At 33.7% G+C, this 24,714-nt stretch overlaps 1 protein-coding gene across 14 annotated transcripts in view; it reads right to left on the reverse strand.

The window, feature by feature from the left end:
- The window catches only part of BCAS3 (BCAS3 microtubule associated cell migration factor), a 794,545-nt gene that overhangs the window by 571,239 nt on the left and 198,592 nt on the right, over nt 1-24,714 (reverse strand). For all 14 annotated transcript variants that reach the window (XM_023502118.2, XM_031968505.1, XM_023502116.2 and 11 more), the window contains 2 exons: nt 16,887-16,963; nt 12,297-12,380 (listed from right to left, as the gene is read on the reverse strand). In XM_023502118.2, the coding sequence (XP_023357886.1) occupies nt 12,297-12,380; nt 16,887-16,963 (161 nt within the window). The remainder of the gene's footprint in view (nt 1-12,296; nt 12,381-16,886; nt 16,964-24,714) is intronic.

Consider the following 24,714-nt stretch of genomic DNA (forward strand, 5'->3'; position numbering starts at 1 on the left):
TATGTATACCACAATTAACTTTGAAATCCCAATATCTAATAGACTATATAGTGAAGAGAAGTCACTGAAAGTCTGTAAAATTGAATTTTTCATTAGGTGCTTCAATAGAAAGCCTGAGAATAAAAGAGAAAATTTTCATTTAAAATCTTGCAAACAAGAAAAAAATAAAGATGTAAACAAGAGAGGAACAAAACCTATGCAAATAGGTTTTGCAAAATACTTTTTGATAAAAAAACAAAGGGCAAATATGAGCACATTAAATGGGTTCCTTTGCTTTCCTCTTTCACATGTTCAGCACAATTAGATATGGGGTTTATTCAAGTTATTTTTGTATGAATTAGCTTCAATTTTTTCTTATTCAGATACAGAGAGAACCAGAAGCAGCAAAGTTTATAATTTTAAAAATCCCTGTAAAGATAAAAAGAATCTGTTCATGATGACAAGTGGTTCCAATTCCAAAACCCAGATATCAGCAAAAACCTAAAGATTACAGCATATCTTGTAATTCAATGAACAGCTACAGCAACTTTTTATACTCTTATGCACACGCACACACACACACACACACATGCATGCACGCAAGAAATCCAAAACCAATATGAATGTGAGCTCCCAGAAAAACCATCCCTGAGCTTAGGAAAACAAGTCAATATCTTTGCACAGCACCAAAAACGTGTAGCTGTTAATGCTTGAATGCAAAAGCAGAAAGAACAGAGAGCTATGAAAACTCCAGGTAGGTCAGAAATGCACAGCACAGACCTTAAATGTGACATGCAGCAATGACCAGTACAGAAAGCCTATATTCACAGCAGTGGATGAGGACATCCCAGGACTGAGAGCTCTAAAGTTGCCTAACATTCTGTCCTGAACTTCTAGAGAGTGCTGTCAAGATCCTTACAACTTCAAAGATTAGAAGGAACAAGGGAGGGAGGAAAAATCCAACCCCAGGAGGTAGAAGTACAAACACAAAAAAAGATCAAATAAGGATTAATCACCACGGACCAGGGCATTAAGAAAAGCCTGGCTATAACAAAAGCCCCAGTTCTGGAAATAAAGTCAAAAACATGGAGTAAGTCAAGGAAAACTCCAATCATTATTAAAAAATTACTGTAGCTGTTGATATCCATCTCCCAGGAGGAATAATTTTCTCCATAATAAATGTGGGGTGAGATCCAAAGGGGGAAAAAAAGGAATTTATATAAGAACTCATATATATCAAGAGAAAAGGGGGGCAGGGGGAGCATAAAAAATAAATAAATAAAAGTTCAAGAGGGAAGAATTGAAGGAGAATAAATAGCTTAAAAGAGAAAATGGCAAAATGTGTCCAAAAAATAGGCTACATGAAAACTAGCAAGGAAGAAGAAGAAATGAGTGAATGCATGAGATAGTAAGAAATATAAGAATACAATTAAAACATCTAAAAAGAGAAGAAAATGTAAGGTATCTGATATAAACAGCTAGCCTATAAAACATGTCAAGGAGAGATCATTTAAGAATGATATGACTCCAAACAAAACCAAATAAAACCAATGCAGCCATGATTAGCAGGCAAGCAGAAAGCTGGGAAAAAAATTTTACAGCCAATGATTCTGACAAAGGACTCATTTCTAAAATATATAGAGAACTGACTCAAATTTATAAGAATACATATCATTCTCCAACTGATAAATGCTCAAAGGATATGAACAAAAAATTTTCAAATGAAGAAATTAAAGCTATTTTTAATCATAATGAAAAAAATGCTCTAAATCACTATTGATTAGAGAAATGCAAATTAATACAACTCTGAGGTAACACTTCAGATTGGCAAAGATGACAGGAAAGGATAATGATTAATGTTGAAGGGAACTTATATGTTATTGGTAGAAATAATCCAACCATTCTATAGAGCAATTTGGAGCCATGCCCAAAGAGCTATCAAACTGTACATACCCTTTGATTCAGCAGTGTTTCTACTGGGTCTATATCTCAAAGAGATCATAAAAGGGGAAAAGGATTCACATATGCAAAAATGTAGTTGGGGAATGTCTAAACAAATTATGGTATATGAATGTTAACGGAATATTATTGTTCTATAAAAAAAATGAGCAGGCTGATTTCAGAAAAGCCTGGAAAGACTTATATGAACTAATGCTAAGTGAAGCAAGCAGAACCAAAAGAGTATTGTACATAGTAACAACAAGATTATGTGATGATCAACTGAAATATGCTATAGGAGTCTCAAAAAATTTGAGACTCAAAATTCTGAGAGACTGGATAAGAAAAGATACAGTGATCAAGTTCACTGTCCCTATCTTCAACAAAGTAGAAATTCTACTAAGAAATTCTGTGTTTCTGAACATAGAAGAGAGAGGAACACTGGAAAATCATCCCATAGAAAGTAGCTGAAAATAGAACAATTAAAAAAATTAGCTACCAAAAATGGTCAGTAATTATTACAATCATATATTGTTTATTAGGGAATAATGAAGAAAAGAGATTTAGCAAGTCAACCAAACAGCATCTTTTTCTTTAATAAGACATTCCAGCCACTGCAGACACACTGCCTATGCTAGATAATAGTACAAATGACAATGACTCAGATAAATAAAAATTTGAATAAGGGTTCCTATCAAAGGTTCAGAAAAGGAGCTAAATCTGATATCTCAAAGAATACATTTGTACAAGTGAAGAAAGAAATAACTCCAGGGATAGATCTTTTGATGTTTAAAATTCTAGATGAAGTGACAGTTGAGAAACAAGAGACATCAAAACCATCATTACAGTGATAATTAGGTTAAGCCATTTCCAAGAAGTACATTCTCTTGCATTGTTTGAGCAGAAAGAGGATGATGAGACCAGACCTGCACCTCAAAAATATTTTTGACTGAAAGGAGGATGAACAGGATGGAGTGAAGAGAGCCTTGGCTTAGCAAAGTAAAGAGATTTGAGAAAGGAGGACATGTTAGAATTCAACTGGTTTACCAAGGAATCAAGATGGGAAAAAGAGAAAACAGTGATTAATAAAGGATAGATGGTCAAGGAAAGAATTGAGAAGTCAAGGGATTAATTGTCTTTATATGAAAGAAGAATAGGATTTTGTAAAGGGAAGCAGATAAAAAACCTCTGGTCAAACAAAGGAATTTCAGAATTATTGAACATCAAGGTCATACATTTGTGAGTGAAGGTAAGATTAGGAGTATGATCATTTGGGTGTGTATGTGAGGTAGGGTGGATAAGTAGGTAATGAGAAGTGAGTAAGTTGAAGGAAAGTCAATATATATGGTGAAATCCCCTAGAAAGAAGAAAGAAGTTGCAAGGGAAAGAAAAATTGTGATTCAGATTCCAAATTCATTAAAGAGAAAAAGAAGAAATTGGGGGGTTTATAAACAATACCGAGTCAAAAATGAATAGTATGAACATCAGAGGAGTAAGTGTTACTGAGTGATAGAGGTAGGAAGAAAACCTCAAAGTGGGAAAGTATTTCAACTCCCCAGCGAGTCAAGGGCAATGAGTGAAGTAGTACAGCCAGTCTGGAAAGAGTGGAAAGGGAAGCTATGCCATCAAGAGAGAGAAAGTTTTCAGTAATAGCAAGAAGATAAAAGGAGTTGGAAGGGGAAAAATTTAAGAGAAAGAGAAATACGTTGTCTTTGGAATAGGCATTCCACAGGGTGCTGGGGAAGGGCACAAAGGGAATAAGGAACTGAGTAATATGGGCTAAGTGAGGAACAGAGTTTGAAGGAGTTCAGAATCGCTTGGATGTGAGAAATATGACCAGGTATGAAATGTTCATCATCGAATAGAGGGGTTCCATTCTTCTCAAAGGAGGTAAGTGATCAAGCTGGAGCCAAGTACAGCATGAGATGGAAAGGACAAAGTCAGATGAGAAGCTCTGCTTCACAACTCCTCTTCCTTCTTATGGATGGAGATTAGGATGAAAAACACACACTGGAGATGGAGGTGAAACCTGCACTGCAAGAGAAAAAAGTCTTATTCCCAAAAAACTTTCTTTTTCCTTTTTCCTCAAAGGGAAAGTGCAACAGGAGATAGAAGACCTAGGAACAAAAGTTAAAGTGCTGCTCCGGAGAATGCCAGGCTCTCCATTTTCTAATTAAGAGATTAAGTTGGTAGCAGGAAGCAGAAGTTGCTTTTTGTTGACATAGAAGAAATCGTTGTTTGGGGTTTGCCCTTTGGAATCAAAGGAAAATGCCAAGCCCAGCCTCTTATCATCTTCCCTCAAGGAAACCATGGCACCAGCAAAAGAAGGAAGGCACAAGGCATTGGCGAAGAAAATATTCTTGGTCCTTCTTTTGGAGTGAAAAGACAAAGTTTCTCTGCTCAAGTTACTCACAAGCAACATGCAAAAAACTATTTACAAATAACAAGTTCAAAATGAATTAGAAATAATCAATACAGGGAAGGAATAGATTCACATAAGATGGAGAAGGGCATCCTGTAGAAAAGAGTCTTCTTGTTTGTCCTTCATTCTCAAAGAGTTCCATGACATCAGGGAGAGGATACCATGATATGCAAGTGAATTGGATTTAAGGGAGGGAGGCTGTACAAGGTCCCCTGCCTCACTTTCCTTCCAAAACCATTTGGATCTAGGTGAGATTCTAGCCAGGATTTGAAGGAAGCAAGGAAAGCCAGAAGAGGGAATGGAAGAAAAAGAGAATTCCAAACAGAAGGATAAACAGTGAAACTATATGGAGTCAGGAAATAGGTTGTCTTGTTCAAAGAACAAGAAAGAGGCTATGTCACTTGATCAAAAAATTGGGGTTGCAGCAGGAAAAATTTAAGGTATAAGAACATGGCAAAGTTAAACAGGAGAGACAAAGTTATAAAGGGCTTAAAAGCTAGGAAATTTTATAAATGATCCTGGAAGGGATAAGGAGCTACTAAAATTTACTAAATGGGAGAATGAAGCAGGAAGGAGGAGACCAATGTGATTGATCAGACTTGCACTTTAGGAAATTCCCACTTGACTGCTGAATGGAAGAAAGACTAAAGTGGGAAGAAACTTGAGGCAAGGAGACAAATTAGCATGTTCTTGCAATAATTCAGGTGTGTGACATGATGATAGCTAACCATGTGGCAGTGTCACAAGAAAGAGGGGACAAATGACAGAGCTATACAAAGATAAAATTGATAGGCCCTGACAATATATTGAAAATGGGAGATAGAAGAAAGTGAAGAGTTAAGGTTAACAGCTAGGTTATGAGCCAGTGTAAACCGAAGAAGGGTTAACATCCTCAATAACAATATGGAATTTAGGAAGAAAAAAGAGAGAAAAGATATTGATATTGATTGAAAGATAATATAAGTTTTGAACATGTTAAGCTTCAGATGTCTATAGTATATCCAGTTTGGGATGTTCAAAAGTGAAAATGTGAGATTGAAGATCAATAGAAAGTATAAAGCTGGATAAGGAAATTTGAAAACCATCAGTGTAGAAATGAAAACTAAATCCATGAGAGGCATGAGATTAACAGACAAACTTCTAATTAGTTTAGAAAAAGAAGAAATGTAACCCTGGGCAGAGTACTGTGAAACTCTTGAGAGTCAGCTGATGATATCTGGCTGATCCAGCAAGAGATTGAAAAAGAGCTGGAAGATAGGAGTAGGGTCATGAAAGACCCTAGAGAGAAAGAAATATCAAGAGGAAAACAATAACCAACTGGTATAGTCAAAGACTACAGAGAAGTCAAAGTGGAAGAACACTGAGAAAAAAACCTATAGATTTAAGAGATGACTTTAAAGAGAGCACTCTGAATGAATGATGAGGTCAGAAACCAGACTGTAAAGAATTAAGAAGAGAGATGAAAGGAAATGGGAACACCTATTTTAGACAGCCTTTTCAAAAAGTATAACAAGAAAATGGAGAGATGGTAAACTAAAATCAACAGAACTGGCAAATGATTTCTTGGATACAAAGTTTAAGAGAAAAGATGGAAGAAAATAGAGTCAATGTTTGCTGACTCTATGTTTAGTCCTATTCCCACTATTCTGTACTTCTCATATGGCTTCAGCATGAAAAAAAAATCTCATAATGGGTAGTGGCAATGCAATTGAAAATGAAGAGATGATCTTTAGAAACATCAGAAAGAAAGAAATTATGAGACTAGGTACACAATCCTAAGTGTGAGATAAAGGGTGGGAGTAGGAAAGAATCAAACATAATTCTAAATTCTCAAACTTGGGTTACTAGGAGAGTTTCTAAGGCCCTCAACAAAATTATCCTTGTTTCCTACTTATAGGCAATGCACAAGGTTTTATGTGAGATGACATTTCTCTGATAAAGAAAAATGAATCTAACATTAATATAGATCCAATTTTCACCTTGAAACTCTCATACAATCAAAAAAAAAAAGCTAATCTACTGGAAAATGTACCTTGGAAAATTTTCCAATGTACCTTTGCTTTTATATATAGCATTAAACATTAAGAGAGGGAGTAGACACTCTGACAAGAAAAAAATATCAGGGTTAATAATGAAAATTAAATATTTTAAAGAGTTTACTTTGATAATTTAAAAAATAAATCTGTCCTTAATAGACAGCCTAGAGTCACTCTTCTGGCTATAATTAAGTAGCATTAGATTTTGTATAAGAGAAATTCCATCAAATCAAATCTACTTGAAGCCAAGTGTAAAGAGTAATGAAAGAATACCTATCCTTTTGCTTGCACTATCCTTTAACTAGAAAACATAACCACGATGAAAAAGGGAAGCATAACTAACATAGCAGTTGACTTTCTACAGCTAATGAAAAGACAGAAACTAGAAAGAGATCTGTTTCTGAAAGAAAAAATAAAAATAAATATTGATCAACAGAGTACAGAATTTTTAAAAAGCATAGACTGATCAAAAAAATCTATCTCAAATTACTTCATTCTGGAAAGATGTTACTAAGGCATAGGCCTCTGAAAGTTTATTTAAATGAAGAAAATATGGCCCATAATGAAGGTCAGAGATCAGCAAATATTTGAAATGTGTATCCCTCAAAGAGAGAAGTTATTTTGATTTGGATGTCACCCAGTGATAAAGTATTTGTACCTTGCACCATTTTACAAAACCAATAAAATTGAAACTTAACCACTTGGAACTAAATTGTTCTTCAGATACATAACACACATCAAAAGAAAGTTTTTAATAAGCTACTACAGATAAGACCAGATATCTAGGGGGAAACATTTATGTTAGGAGAATCACTCTACACCTTCTCTACAGCTAGATGCTTTCTATCCAAGTCATAGTCACTGTAATGCTAGGGAAAGAAACTTTATTGCTAAATGGCAAGTTTTAAGTCCCTGAGTTTAGAGACAATGATGATAAATAAATAACATAAGGGAAAATTAATCTTAGGGAAGTCCCAGGGAAAGTCCACTTAGTTCAAATGAAAACCTTTTCTCCTGCAGGAGATTTTCCAAGGAGCTTATACCTGATTGAATAATAAATCAAGAAAGAACTCCACAAGTTTGAATACTAATTGTTCAAACAAACATGAGAGAGCTTTAAAGTTATGGAAAAAATAGGAGCTATGGTTTTATTGCTTCTAACCTCCCCAATGATCGTACAAAGACTAACCAGGTCAGGGACATAGGAGGTTATTTGTAATCCAAATGCCAGAGACTCTGGTCTAAGGATATCCAAAATAAACTTGAAATGCTAATGTAAGACTCTGAATTAGATATCAGGCCCTGCTGTTTCTACACACAGCTTCAACTTGCTCTTTTCAGAAACATTATGTCTATCTTCAGTAAAATATGTCCACAAAAGCATTTACAGGAAATGGTCAGCTATTCAATCCCAAATCTCATTTGAAAAAAAAAAAAAATCTAAACATTTATATCAAGAAAGCGAGGGAAATTATTTTCCATGCTATAAGTGACAGCATTCAAATGCATACCATAAAGAGTTTTCCTGAAAAGCACAAAAAAGGCAGCTGCAAAGAGAGAAAAGTCTGATGCTTGTGATGAAGATGGTAAAGAATAGAGGGTCTGGAGTTAGAAGACTTGGATCTTGTGAAGCACACAAGCTCATGGGCTAATTCCCTCAATTTGAAAAATTGGAAAGGAAAGATGCAATTAGATGATCTCTAAGGTTCTCTCTAAATCTTGTGATCCTGTGAGTGTGATGAGTCATCAGAATCAGTAAATGAATCAATTACTTATTTGGACAATAACAATAAATTACCTTATTTTCATATGAGGGTCAGGCAATAATGAGGGTTTTAAAAGGCTTGAAAAAATTACTTTATAAAACTAGAAAAAAAGTAGTAACAAATATATTTAGAAGAATGGCATGTATTTAATCTATATAGAATTGCTTGCAGTCTTGGGGAAGATGAAGGCAGAGGAAAGAGGAAGAAAAATTTGGAACACAAGGCTTTGCAAAGATGAATGTTGAATTATTGGTGGAACTGTGAACGGATCCAACCATTCTAGAAAGAAGTTTGGAATTATGCTGAAAAAGTTATCAAACTGTGCATACCCTTTGACCCAGCAGTGTTTCTACTGGGATTATAGCCCAAAGAGATATTAAAGGAGGGAAAGGGATCCACATGAGCAAAAATGTTTGTGGCAGCCCAGTTTGTAGTGGCAAGAAACTGGAAACTGAGTGGATGCCCATCAATTGGAGAATGGCTGAATAAATTATGGGATATCAATGTTATGGAATATTATTGTTCTGTAAGAAATAATCAGCAGGATGATTTCAGAGAAGTCTGGAGAGATTTATATGAATTGACACTAAGTGAAATGAGCAGAACTAGGAGATCATTATACAAGAAAACAACAAGATTATATGAAGATCAATTCTGATGGACATGGCTCTATTCAATATTGAGATGATTCAAATCAATTCCACTTGTTCAGTGATGAAGAGAGCCATGAGAGAGAGAGAACCATGGGAACAGTGTGGAACACAACATAGCATTCTCAGTCTTTCTGATGTTATTTGCTTGCATTTTGTTTTCTTTCTCAGTTTTTCTTTTTCTTCCTTCTTGATCTGATTTTTCTTGTGCAACAAGATAACTGTATAAATATGTACACATATATTGGACCTAACCTGGATTTCAACATATATAACATATATTGGACTACCTACCAGGTAGGAGAAGGGGTGAGGGGAAAGGAGGGGAAAATTTGGAATGAAAGGTTATGCAAGGGGCAATGTTGAGAAATTACTCATGCATATGCTTTGTGAATAAAAAGCTTCAATAATAAAAAATAGATTTTTTTTTAAAAAGATGAATGTTGAAAACTCTTTTTGCATGTATTTAGAAAGAGAACTACTATTTTAAAAAAGACTAATAACAAAATTCACCTGGAAGAATACAAGGTCAGGAAGTTCAAGGAAATGAATGGGAAAAAATGTGAAGGAAGGTGGTCTAGCAATATAAGACCTAAAATTATATTATCAAGCAACAATCATCAAAACCATTTGGTACTAACTAAAAAATAAGAGAAGTGGATCACTGGAAAAAGTCAGGTACACAAGAAACAATAGTCAATGATTATGATAATCTAGTATTTGATAAACTCAAAGACTCCAACTTCTGGGATAAGAATTCACTATTTGACAAAAATTATTGGGAAAAATGGAAAATAACACGGCAGAAATTAGCTACTGACAAATACCTAATACCCTATATCAAGATAAGGTCTAAATGGGTTCATGATTTAGATATAGAAGTTGTATCATATGCAAAGTAGTAGACCAAGGGATAGTCTACCAGTCAGTTCTTTGGACAAGGGAAAAATTTATGGCCAAAGAAGAACTAGGGAACAGTATGAAATAAAACATGAATAATTTTGATTATTTTAAATTAAAAAGGTTTTGCACAAACAAAACCAATGCTGTCAAGATTAGAAGGGAAGCAGTATGCTGGGGGAAAATTTTACATCTAGTGTTTCTAATTAAAGCCTCATTTCTAAAATACAAAAAGAAATGAGTATAACTTATAAGAATACAAGTCATTCCAGAATTGATAAATGGTCAAAGGATATGAACAGACAATTTTCAGATGAAGAAATTAAAGCCATTTCTAGTCATATGAAAAAATGCTCTAAATATTTTTTTAAAATGATTAAAGGAAATGAAAATAAAACTGAGATACCACTTCACATCTATAAGATTGGCTAAGATGACTGTAAAGGATAAATGCTGGAGAGGATGTGGGAAAGGCAGGACACTAAGGTACTGTTGGTAGAGTTGTGAAATGATTCAAAGCATTCTGGAAAGCAATTTGAAACTATGCTCAAACTTACATGAACTGATGCTGAGTGAAATGAGCAGGACCAGAAGATCATTATATACTTCAACAACAATACTATATGATGATCAATTCTGCTGGATGTGACTCTCTTCAATAATAAGATGAACTAAATCAGTTCCATTTGTTCAATTAGAATAGAACCAGCCACACCCAGCAAAAGAACTCTGGGAAAAGAGTGTGAACCACTACATAGCATTCCCAATTCCTCTGTTTTTGTCCGCCTGCATTTTTTATTTCCTTCACAGGTTAATTGTACATTATTTCAAAGTCTGATTCTTCTTGTGCAGCAAAATAACTGTATGGATATGTATATATATATATATATATATATATATATATATATATATATATATATTGTATTTAACATATTTAGCATGTATTGTTCTACCTGCCATCTGGGGGGAATAGAGGGAAGGAAGGGAAAAATTGGAACAAAAGGTTTGGCAATTGTCGATGCTGAAAAATTACCATGCATATGTCTTGTAAATAAAAAGCTATAATAATAATAAAAAAAGAAACTATGCTCAAAGGACTATAAAACTGCATACCCTTTGATCCAGCAATATTTACTGGGTCTATATGCCAAAAAGATCATAAAAAAAAAAAAAGAAAAGGACCCACATATGCAAAAACGGTTATAGCAGCATCCAGAGAAAGAACTATGGAGATTGAATCTGGATCAAAGTAAAATATTTTCACTTTTTTATTTGTTTTTTTCTTGTGTTTTTTTTTTCTTTTGGTCTGATTTTTTTTCTGTATAAAATGGTAAATATAAAAAAATGTTTAGAAGGATTGTATATATTTAACCTACATCAGATTGTTTGCTGTCTTGGGGATGGGAGAGATAAGAGAGGAAGGGAGAAAAGTTTAAAACACAAAGTTTTATAAAAATGAAATCTAAAAAGTATCTTAACATGTGTTTGGGGAAATAAAACACCATTTTAAAAAAAATTCCTGCTGAGACACTTCATTTAAAAAAAAAAAAATAATCTCCTGGGTACCACCCAGATGCTGAATTCTCAACTTTCTGGTTTTTAATTACAAGATAACTTGTAACCTAAAAATGGGAAGTGTTTTTCTCAGTCACCCATAGGACAAACTCAAAATGCCTCAGTTAAGTACTTCTGATCAGTTTTAAAATCATTTTCATTTCAAAGTGAAATTTGCTTTATATGACACTACATCATTTTTGATTTCTTTTTTTTCTGCTGTTTTCTTCTGTATATTTGTGCTTTCTATTACATAATGTCATGTAGATTTACATTTTAGTCCCTATTATTAAAAGGGTTTCATTGTATACTTCACAAATCATAAGGATAGCAGCTATAAGAAAAGATTGAAATTAGTGTGAATTCGACCAGTCAATATACAAATTCATTTTCTTTTCCTTCCTTTGCTTTTTTCCTCCAGTAGAAAGAATTCATTTGATAAATGCTAGGGTAAAAAGGCTATTTGACATGAATGAACCTTTGGATACTCTAGTGGCTTCTCTAAACTTTCCCCAAAGAATATTCATTCTTTCACATCAAGAAAACACAGAAAATTTCCAAGATGCAAAGAGATGTTCTCATGCAGCTAACAGACTCATAGAAATCATTGACAAAAAAAAGAAAGAAAGAAAGAAAGAAAGAAAGAAAGAAAGAAAGAAAGAAAGAAAGAAAGAAAAGAAAAGAAAAGAAAAGAAAAGAAAAGAAAAGAAAAGAAAAAAGAAAAGGTACCTTTGCCTTGGAAATATGAGGCTTTCTTCAAAAGTTGTATCAATTGAAATAAAAGAGAGGATTTTGAAAAGATGATAAAATAAGATGATAAACACAAATAATGTAATTGGTACTGGAGAAAACGAAGTGCATTTGTGAACATAGAAAGATCAAATATCACATCATTTAATCAGCAATTCTTATGAGGGGCAAAACAATTCTGCCCGATTTCTTTACTTCTTTCATTTGAGAAAGGGAAAAGGGCAGCCTCAATAGAGCCCAGCAAGGAAACCTGAGCATTTCTCTAACATGATCACCTCTCCCAGGGGGTAGAGATACTCACTTTGGCAGCACTAATGACTGTGGCAGTGTAGGACTGAATGTTGTCTCCACAGGCTCCACCACGGGACTGATGGCACCGGATCAGCTAGAAAAACACCGCCAACAAATTACTACTATTAAAATGTACACCTCCACAACCTATTAACATGGGATCTATTTACTCTACATATGTGGAAGGGCGTGTGCAGGTGTAGAGGACATTTTTTTCAAAGAAAAAGAAAAAAAAGTCCTGCTGAGACACTTCATTTTTTTAAAAAAAAATCATCTCCTGGGTACCACCCAGATGCTGAATTCTCAACTTTCTGGTTTTTAATTACAAGATGACTACTCCCTAAGAATTCATAAACTTTGAAATAGCAGGATTTGGGGTCTGGCAGCTTTACCACAAATAAATTTAAATAAATATAATCAAAGGCCTTAGTCATGCCTTTGTATCATTAAATATTTGACATTCTAGAAATTTGGATAAAACTAATTTTCTTTTCATTTTAGTGATTATAAGGCTTTTTTTTTAAAATGGCAAATAATTTGCCATATGTCCATTTAAAACTGTGTTTTGGTATACCATGGGAAAGGGAAAGAGATAAAGATAGCTACCTGCAACATGCTTTACTATGCTTATCATGTTCTGTGTATAAAACTCTTAGTGATTTTCTATAGCAGGACAAAGTACTTCTTGCTTTGAAAATAAAGAAGTAATTTTAAAAAGTCATACAGTTCTTTTGATACAAATAATTCAATGCTGTCAATTACTGAAGATTTTAAATCACAAATTTCATTCACAGAAAATGATCATGAAAAGTTATTAAAAAGTCACCATTTCATTCCATTCTTCCTAGTTCTATAAAAAAGAAGAAGAAGCAAACAACTCCCCCACAAAGGTAAAAAGCAAAGCAAAACAAAACAAAACAAAAAATCCTTGGATAATCTATTTAACTTATAGAAATAGCCATTGTCCAAAATCGCTTCATAATAACTTAAGCTTATTATTTATATGTATTTGACTATACTATACTATAACTCCTTCATTATTCTGTCCTGAAAAGAAAATATATCCAAGAGGGACAATGGAAAAATTGAAGAACTTCAAATCAGAGGGCCTGAGTTTGCATCCTAGAAAGACCTTGAAGCTTTGTGAGACCTCTGGCAAATTGCTTGCCTTCTCAGTTTCTTATCCTATAAATAATGGGGATGGATGACAGAAACTGTAAGCTTTTATCCAGCTCTAAACTTATGATCCTGAGAGCTAATGAAAGCATTAAATAACAGTGAACATGTAGAACGAATGTTAGTTCTGATCATGGTCCCTAAGCAAAAAACATGGTCTACCATTGATAATTACTATGATTAGGAATAATGTTTTTAAGCAATTTTAATTTTGAATAAAATATAGAATTTAATATAGTCTTTTAAAATTGAACAGAATTTAACATAATACACGAATCTTACAGAAAGTCTCTTTTGAAATTTTTCAATAGAACCAACCACTGGCTAGAAACAGAAGATGAGTGGTCAGAAATTACTGCATGGAAGGTTAACCTGAAAGTAAGGTTCTATTACATAGACCAAGGAAAGCAAGATCACTGGACTGGTGGGTGAGAAACATGAAAACAATTGCATCTCTTTGCTGCCTCCTGCTGCCTATCCAGGGAAAAACTTGGCCTTAGAAATAGCCTCATAAATTTCCACCAACTCTTTCTCCTTCCCAACTTCAAGAACATAGAAAATTAAAATTTTAAAAATTAAAATATAAAATAAATAATAAAATAAAATAATAAAATTGAAAAATAAAATATCTATTCTAATGAATAGATAGACATATAGATAGAGACAAAGATATTTTTCTATCAAGCTAACCAAAGTTGAAGTTTCCTACAATGATTTTATTAAAAGCCCATTTAGGGTGGCATAACAGGGTATCAAATTTGAAAAAAGGCAATCTCCCTATTATTCAGAAAGTCAATAAAGATCAGGAGTCATTTTGAAAATTGTTGAAATTCTCAAATAACCTTCACTGCCTTTAGTTTAAAAATGAAAGAAGGAAATACAACATTGGTCCATCACATAGATTTTTCAGCCTTTTTAATGTTCTGATCAGTTTGACTGTTTTTTTTTTCAATTTTAATTCTCTTTTTTGTCTTTAAAAAATATCATTTTACAAATGAGGAGGCTCTCTGGGATATTAGGGGAACATTTTAGTAATTTTAAAAATATAGCAATAAAAGTTTATTTTAAAATATAAAGTAAAATAAAGATAATTACCCAAGCTCTAAGCACACGGACTGATTCAAAGCAATTGCTTAATAATATCTCACTGATTGATTGACTGGCAATTTGGTTCAATCTAGGAAAGCCCAGTCAAAATGTCATTCAAAAGTAATTGCTCAGAAACAACAATAAGAAGGAATACGACTAGCTATTATGGGCCGTGGAATTCTAAAGCAATCTATCACGGTAAGAAGACAATATCTTCTTCTCAAAAGCAGAATCAGTATTAGAGTAGCAATCTTTTTCTTAGTTGATCATGATGTAATATCTGCAATATATACAAATTTAGGACCTATGGTCTGCCCCATCATGAGCTCTTACAAAAGAATTCATAGTGTATCATATGGAATGATTGTGCCTATGACAGCAGATCCCCATTTCTATTGTGTGTCTATACACACAGAACTTAATTATTTACACAAAACCTTAAAATGTATATGCAAAATTTGGCAAAAATAAGGATACATTTATAATCACCAAAAGACAATGTATAGCCTTCTATTTATGTCTCTAGCCTTCAACAGAAATATATTGCAGATGTGAAAATGAGAAGATATCATTATGTCACTATACAGCATTGCAAACCATTTGCCAACAAAGTTAAGAAAGGACAATCTTGAGGAAAAATAAATTGGAAAATGGCCAAGAAGAACAGCCTAAATAAGGTATTGGGTCAAATGCCAAAAGTCCATGTGACATAAATGAAAATTTGGATATATCATTGAATATATTTAGAAAAAGCCTTACAAGATTTAAAAAAAAAAAAAAAACTTGATGCATTTTTAGAGGCTGAGGATTTTACTAGCTCTGTAGGTTTACCAAATAATTATTTTCCTTACCACATCCTTATTTTTCAAAAGCTCTTTACTTCTACTTGTGCCTAACTTACAATAACCATTGCAATTTGGCAAAACAAAAAAAAAAAAAAAAAAAAAACAAACCAAAAAAATACTGAATTGGTGGTCACCTTTGAGATATGGAACAATTGGCCATAAGCTAAATTTATTAGTATTCAAGTTCCTAGATGCCATAGAAAATGCTAATTTTTCAAAGAAAAATTTTCTTTTGCTGTTTATGTAAAGATGCCAAGCAAGGAAAAATAATAATAAACATATAGTTTCTATAAGAAAGGAATTTTGTCCATTAGTCAAATATCTTAATAGGGATTCAAGAGATGAAAGATCCATTCCCAGGAACATCATCCTAGGAATAGCCAGAACCCTGGCTAGTTTAGTTGGAGTACTATGGCTTTAGTTATTTAAATAATTAAGACTTGACCCTTTAGTTGAATATGGCTTGGACAATAGATTAAAGTGTTGCATTTGGAGAAAGACTCAAGTTCTGATTGAAACAACTGTCTCAGTTTCCCCAATTTATTGATAGAGACACTAGGGGTAAATTAACTGCTGTCCTCAACTCTTACAAAAGTAATTAAATATTAAAGTATATTTAAATATTGATATCTATGCTATGCTTTTGAGTGAGTGGGAAAGAGCATTCTAGATGACCTTTTATTATCAAAACTTTAGCGTTCCATCACCCAGTTCCAAATCCAATTCTATGTCTTGAAGGAAGAAGACAAGGGAGGGATTCAGGGGTGGGAGGAAGCTAAGCAACAGCAAGGCAAGCTAAGAGCAGAATTAAAGCAAAGAGTCAACAGGAATAGGAAAGGTATATATGGGGGTAAAAGATGGGAGGGTGGGAGGGTATGTGTGTGTAAGTATGTGTGTGTGTGTGTGTGTGTGTGTGTGTGTGTGTGTATATATATATATATATATATATGTATATCCACATATGTTCATATAAAAAAATCCTTTCTTAACTATAGCTTGCTTGGGGGGGCAGGAGACGAAAGGGGGGGGAAGAATAAAATAAAAATGTGTGCAGTAGAGAACAAAAGAACAATTTACAAATAAGTAAAGAAAAGATGGACACTCATTAATATAATTTCTTCTACATATAGATATACTTTTTGAACTGGCAATTTGTTATATATTTTAAATCCTCTCTGATGTTCTCTGGAGTACATGACAGTGTTCTCTTTTGTTTTGTTTTATTTTGTTTTGTTTTCCTTTTCTGTTTTTCTTTTTTTTTAATAAAATAAATTTTAAAAATTAAAAAAAAGATATGCAAAATTAAAATTCTTTATCTAATTCAAACCCTACAAGATTACAAGCACACAGAACAGGGAGATGGGGTTTTGCACTGGAATGATTAACACTCAAAACTCAAAAGGACATAGTTGTGTACTGTTTTGACTGGAATGGAAAATACTACTTGGCTCTTGCAAGAAAGGAAATCGTTAAAGCTTATGCTGTCTTACCTTGTTTTCTGCATATGCAAGCCAGCGGCTTCCAAGAGCAATGGGATTCATGTTTGGCCCTGGACAAGGATAGCAGCCTGAAAAATTTCAAATAGCAACTTTAAGAAATCTCTTAATCACCATTTACTAGGAATTTTATGTATTAGTGCCAGGAAAAGAGACCCCCAAAGAATCTAAACAAAAAAATTTTTAAGTGACAAACAATCAACAAATGCTTACATTTTTAAAGTGGAAGATAAAATTCCACTGATACAAGCCATCATTTTAAGAGTTAATTGAGTGTAACTGTTCATTTTTCCTTCTGCTGGGCCTTTTTTCTTTATTCTGACTGTACATTTTGAAAAGAGAAACATTTTGCAGCTTTTTTGCAATATCACATAAAATTTAGGTGGAAGTATAAGTTACTTTTTAGTAGAAATTGGGTAACCTATATACCTTCTTGTCCATCCCTTCTACAGTAAGATGCAACAACTCCTGGAAAATGTTGGAAAGCATATGAATCTTCAAACCTCAAATATGCAGAATATGAAGAGAATTAGGGGAAAACAAGGACAGAATGAAATCAGGAACATGAGTGAAAAGAACACCAAATTAAACTAATTCTATAATCCATAACTTTTGCATTTGAAAGAAGCCAGAAGTTATTCTGTGGACAAAAAGAAAAAAAAAAAGAGAAGAGGGTCCTGGAACTATTTCAGAATGACTGTAGGACACAAAGAATTAAAAAACTGAGGCAGAAACAACAGAAAGAATGTTCACACAGTAGTCTTTGGTAGAAAGATGGTGAAGAATCATTTATGCTGTGTATTTACACTTAACATTCAATTTCATCTTTTGTGTTTCCTGTCCTAAGTATTAATAACAACACTAAGTCTAGGTTTTTTATTTCCCTCCAATTAGCAAGAACAAATTTAATATTCTTGGCAGCAAAGAATTAAGAGGACTGGAAAAACCTACATGCCCTTATCCAGTTTCACCTACAATGAAGTAACAGTAGATCATTCAGCAATTTAGCAAGTGTTTACAGAGAGACTGAAAAATCCCAACTTTACCAATAATTTTGCTCATTTGTCTAGAAGATACTCTTCTTTCTCTGTGCCTTGATCATCTATAAAGTGACTCAAGTAGGATATAGCAGCAATAAGACAATGTAAAGCATTCCCAAAATACTTTAAAAACAAACAATTCCCTGTAAATACTGACTTATTGATTGTGTAGGAAGTTTCTCATGAGCACAAGCTGGTCCCTAAAACAATTATGTACAACATGTACAAATGAGGAGAAAGTAGAGAAACTAATTACTGATAAGGATTTGTTTTTAAGTGGCAATTAAAAGCAAAGATATATAAAAGATGGAAGAAGGAAACAGAAGGAAAGAAAGAAAGAAAAACAAAAAAGAAAGCAAGCTAAAAAAGAGCATGGAAATGCTATTAATTGGCATAGCATACAATATATAACTCAAAGTACCCTACCGAGCAGGATTTTCCAAACTCTTATTGATCCTGAGAGGAAGTACATAATCAATATCTATCTTCCTTACTAGTTGACTACAGAACAAATAAGTCGATCATTAAGCAAGTTTTCAACCATCTCTGTCATTAATAGAAGACTAACCAAGACAGATTCTCTAAGAGGTCACAGCAATGGGGTTACCTTTTTTTTTTCCTCCAAAGAAGCAAGTATCTTTATCATTGCTAGCAAAAATTGGAGTTATGATTCAAAGTAGACTAAAAAGTATTAACAATTATGTGTCCACGACACAAAGTGAAGGGATACTGATGTTCAAAGAAAACTAATTTGCAGTGCTGCTAGAATTTGGGAATAAAAATCTAATGAGTCTGAAAAATACAGCCTAAAGTTCTCATTATGAAAGGCACAGAAAACTTAATCTATCACAACGATAACAGAAATGTGAGGTTGGAAGGGCAAAAACCAGCTTTAAAGGTTTTTTTCTCTATCATAAGCCTATGTGTTTTTGCACAAGCAAATCTCAAAGATACATGCCTAATAATAGTTTTTTTTCAAATCAAGCATGGCATTTTATGAAATGAAAAAACTTTTGAAACAGTAAATATAATTACTTGTTCTAGAACAAAGGAAATTTACCAATATCCAAACTACATACATTGAAATCTTCCCTTATATAGAATATTGAGGGGGAAGGAGGAAAAGAATATCAAAGTTAGGGTTATAAATTCAGCCCAAAATTAAGAGAGATGTAAAAAATATTGTCACGTTCCTGAGTTTTGCATGCTATAAAGGTAGCAGGAAGCTATTAAGGAAAAGAAACCTACAGTCTTCTAGTACACACACACACACACACACACACACACACACACACACACACGTTCTATTTCAAACTCTTTTCTCCCAAGAAATCTAAATCAGTTTAACTTTCTTAGGTGATGTTATTTAGACTTTTTTTTTTAACTTTGCTAATGAATAACTGACTTTAGTCATTTTACAAAGTAGGGGAAAATTAGTATCTGCCAGGGCCCAAAAGTAAATTATTTGTCTGTCACTTTGAAATAGTCTGACTGTCAGTCCACTTATGATTCTACTGGCAAACAAAAAGAATTATGGAAGTTCATCTTCCTGTAGACTTCAAGTAAATAAAAAATTAGTTTAGGTGAAATATTTTAATTCCCTCAGTTGTGCAAGAAAGCTGAGAGATGGTGGGGCAGAGTAGATCAAGGATTGCCTTGGGAATCTGAAAAACCTCGGTTCAAATTCTACATGCGACATACACTAATAAGTAAGTCATGCCAGGTTTCAACAACTTGGGGAACTCTTTAAAACAAAGTACAGATGAATTGCTGATCTCCAGTGGTGAAGGTAATTTCTACAGTGAGGGATGTCTTGCAGCTAGCTAATCTTTACTTTCTCTTTCCTCTTCAAATCATCTATTTATATCTCCTGCATCTATCTCTTTCTCAACTGGAGATATTGTCTCTTAACTAAATGAGAAAATCGAGGTAATTCACCATGAGTTCCTTCTACACCCTTTCTCTTGTTTAAAATATCCATTAACATCACCACTTATTCTGTTCTCCTTTCCCATAGTCTGTGACACTAAGGAAGGCTTTCTCTTTGAGAAGGCCAACTCCTATAAATGTACACTTGAACCCATCCCCTCCTATCTTCTCCAGAAAATTAAATTATCCTCAATAATTTTCTGTTATCCTCTCCCTCTTTAACCTTCAGTTTCAAACATGCCTAAATTTTCCTCAATCTTTAAAAACTCTATATTCTCCTAAAGCTATAGGGTCGTTTTTTTGTTTTTTTTTTCTCTTCTCCCTTCCTCAGAAAAGTCCATGAAAAAGCTTTCTACACTTACTATCTATTATTCATTTCCTCTCATTCACCCCAAGACCCTTTAAGATTTGGTAATTTGTCCTCATTCAACTCAAACTACTGTCTCCAGAATCACCAATTATCTCAACTATGATGGGACTTAAAGGACATGATGAAAAGGGATGTAAGCAGAGCCAAGAAAATAATGTCCAAAATGAACAGAACACTGGCAATGGAAAGAACAATTAGCATAAAAATCAGATATTTGTTGAAAATTACAAATAACAAGCATGGTCCCCAAGAAGACATAAAAGAGAACACCTTTGATCAGTCCATTCTAGAGGGAAAGGGTCTACAAGAAATAAAAATGCATATATTCTCATGGCTTTTTCCCCCACATATATTCTTAGGTTTTAATGGCTTTTTTTTCTTTCTCTTTTTCTTTTAAAAGAATGTTATTTATTATATAAAATTAGTCTCTGAAAGAAGGATAAAGAGCAAAACTGAAGCAATCCAAAAGCATCATTTTTAAAAATTAAAAATAATCAATTTTCATTAAAAAAAAAAAACTTTATATTTTATCCTTCCCTTTCTCTAATTAAACCTTTCTTTGTTGATTCCAGATATCAAATTACAGATGCTGAATAACTGTACTGCATGTAACCAAATTCCAGTGATGGAGGCTACTGAAATGCAGGGGGTTATTTGTTCCACAAAGACCACAGAAGGCTGGTAATTGGACGAACAGGTAATAAGTGAAAGAGATGGGATTAAAATCTAAATTTTTTGACTAAAAAACTAACATATTTTTCCAATTATCATGCTAAATTTCTTTTCACCTATTCTACTTATATTAATGGACCTAAGAGTGGCTCCACATTTCTCCACCAAGTCAAGTATTTATAATAGTAATTTTCCTCACTGAATTTGCTTCACTCACCTCAGAGCATGTGTTATAGATTGGTAAGGTGGCTAGACAGACTTCCAGATAAAATTAGCATTAATGTTTATAGTAATAGACACGATACTCATTAAAAAACACAAATTTATCTAACTTGAGATAACTAAAGTCTTCTATTATATGCTATGTGTTGGGCATACGATGGATAGCTTATACTTTATTTTTTAATTAATAGTGAAGTAATTTATATTATTTATAAATGTACACAACACATTTTTTATGTGTCATTCAAGTAAGCAACATACATTTTCTTGCTTAATGATCATTAAGCATTCTCTTTGCCCTTCAAGCCTCTAGAAGCCAAAAGAGGCTGAGCATAAACAATCCAGCAGGAAACTGTTTTTGATGCCAATTAGAAGTGGGTGAACTTATTACTTTAGGGAATTAACATGGTCTACACTTCAGGAAAAAGAAACTAAATTCATACTTTTATCAAAAAATAAAATAGATCTTTGGAAACCAAATCTCTTTTCCCAATTTCAACACCTATAAATCTCTAGACCTTATCCTCATATCTTTCCTCATTGGTGAAATCTCCAATGAAGTGATTAACTTTCTACCTGCCACACCCCTTTGCATGCAACCTTAATTCTAGCCCCAAGGACCTCCAGAAAAGATAAAAGGGATCTAATCTTAATCCAACAATCTCATTTTTAAAAGGAGAAAACTGAAACCTAGACAAGTAAAACTCACAAAACTAGTTAGCAGATTAATCAGGAAAAGAATTCCAATTTCTGGACAGCTAGACCCAGTATTCTTTTGATATGCAAAATTCTTTAATCAACAATTGGGGGTAATGTAAATATGTCTGTTTCTAAAAAGAAAAATGTGAGAAGCAGCATAACAGCACAAAAAGGGTTTGTCCTAAAGCTAGGAAGGCCTGTTTAAATTCCACCTCAGATGTATATTCAGATGGATTCTTTAGACACAAAAGGTGTTAATCTACTTTGGCAGAGGGTGACCAATGAAATCATGTGATCAATCTCCATCACATTCTATTCTAGTATAAAATGCAACAGTTTCTAATAGCCAGGATGAGTTTTGTACATAATTTGTGAGGAGCATTCATTATAAACATTGTTTTCTGCAATTCTATCACTACATTGGAAGTAACCACCTACTTTTAATCCATTAAAATATGCTGCTTTCAATATAATCTAATAATGATCTTAACTTTATTTAATGTCAAAAAATGCTTACTAAAATCTGTTCTCCTGCAAAAAGTCCCTGAAAAGCCAAGTGTAATTTACCGTTTTCCATTTCCACTTTTGGGGTTGTTTAAGTGAAAATACAGTGCACCTCAGGGCTGTACAATGTTGGAATGAAAAGCAACTTGTTTTCCTGCTCTCCAAAAAACCCCAGTTAGCACTGTAGTCAGCAGAACAGCAGCCACTCAGCAAAAGAAAGGGCTGACAATGTGACCTGTGCTCACTTCATTATCCAATCCTTACAAGCATGACCCTGCTAAAAATTAACTTTTACCTCCACTAAACTTTGAAAACAACTGAAGGAAAAAACAGATCTTATGCAGTCTTGGGGATAATTCTAATGTGTTTACAATGAACACTAGCAGAATGAGAAGGTAAGGCTAACTGTTTGAAGGACCAAAGTTTCCAAGTTTAAATGGAGCTATAGAGAGGTCATCCAAGAGAAGAGTACTAAGTAAAAGTCCTTCCAAAAGCAGAGGCAATCATGCAAGTACTTAACAAGCCACTAGAACACATTCCAATTTCAGATGGAGTCCTTTTGGAAAATCGGCCCTTATCAAGAGGTAAAATACAGAACATGAGCACATCTGACAAAAACTGATTTAAATGCCTCTTGGTTACTCTTAGGGGAACATATTGGTAGCCTACTCAAATGGGCCTGGTCACTTTTTTAAAGGGTACCGGCAAGAATTTGCATTTTATATTCACAGTAAATGTTGAACATGGTACCTTTAATTAGTCATTTACAGAGACAGTTGTTTGCTAAACAAGCTCTATAAACAAATGATCATAGATGCATGTATGATAGAAATCTAGAAAGGACCTCAGAAGACAAAGTAGAATATCTTCATTTTACAAAAGAGGAAATTGAGATCAAATGAAATCAATTGATTTATCCAAGGAATTCTGCTAATTGCAGAGTCAGGATTTGAATTCAGGTCTGCTGACCCAAGAATCAGTGTTTTCCCCTTTTATACTACATACCAAATAGGTTCCTCAGAAAATATTTCATGAAAAATATTCTAGGGGTAGCTAGGTGGCACAGTGGAAAGAGCACCAGCCCTGAAGTGAGGAGGATATGAGTTCAAATCTGACCTCAGACACTTAACATTTCCTAGCTGTGTGACTCTGGGCAAGAGGAAGGAAGGAAGGAAGGAAGGAAAGGAAGGAAGGAAGGGAAGGAAAGGGAGCAAGGGAGGGAAGGAGGGAGGAAGGAAGAGAAATTCTACTAAACCCAATTTTCTGATTTGTGTCATATAAAGAGTGACATATAAAAATTTATTTAAGGGTACATTTTCCTTCTAAGCAAGCTATGTGTGCTCTTAGCTTCTCATAGAACAATTTATTCTCTTAAATTTTCAAATTGCATTTCTCAAAAGGAACTTGTTTTGTATCTATTTTGCTAAGATTCAGAAAATGCATTTTAAGAATGAATCATCATCAAATATTAGAAAATTCACTCACTATGATTATTTCAAAAGAAAATTTGTGAACATATTTTGATTTTCATCTATATTTTTTGGATTTGTATTTGGTTTAAATTTTTTAAAACATTTGCTAGAATGCTCCAAGTCATTATTAATCAGAGAAATGCAAATTAAGACAACTCTAAGATACCACTACACACCTGTCAGATTGGCTAAGATGACAGGAAAAAATAATGATGATTGTTGGAGGGGATGCGGGAAAACTGGGACATTGATGCATTGTTGGTGGAGTTGTGAATGAATCCAACCATTTTGGAGAGTAGTTTGGAACTATGCTCAAAAAGTTATCAAACTGTGCATACCCTTTGATCCAGCAGTGTTACTACTGGGCTTATATCCCAAAGAGATCATAAAGAAGGGAAAGGGACCTGTATGTGCACGAATGTTTGTGGCAGCCCTCTTTGTAGTGGCTAGAAACTGGAAACTGAATGGATGCCCATCAGTTGGAGAATGGCTGAATAAATTGTGGTATATGAATATTATGGAATATTATTGTTCTGTAAGAAATGACCAACAGGATGATTTCAGAAAGGCCTGGAGAGACTTACACGAACTGATGCTGAGTGAAATGAGCAGGACCAGGAGATCATTATATACTTCAACAACAATACTATATGATGACCAGTTCTGACGGACCTGGCCATCCTCAAGCAAGGAGATCAACCAAATCATCTCCAATGGAGCAGTAATGAATTGAACCAGCTACGCCCAGAGAAAGAACTCTGGGTGATGACTAAAAACCATTACATTGAACTCCCAATCCCTATATTTATGCACACCTGCATTTTTTATTTCCTTCACAAGCTAATTGTACAATATTTCAGAGTCTGATTCTTTTTGTACAGCAAAATAACAGTTTGGTCATGTATACTTATTGT

This window comes from Sarcophilus harrisii, chromosome 4, assembly GCF_902635505.1.
Source record: "Sarcophilus harrisii chromosome 4, mSarHar1.11, whole genome shotgun sequence".
Lineage (NCBI taxonomy): Eukaryota > Metazoa > Chordata > Mammalia > Dasyuromorphia > Dasyuridae > Sarcophilus > Sarcophilus harrisii.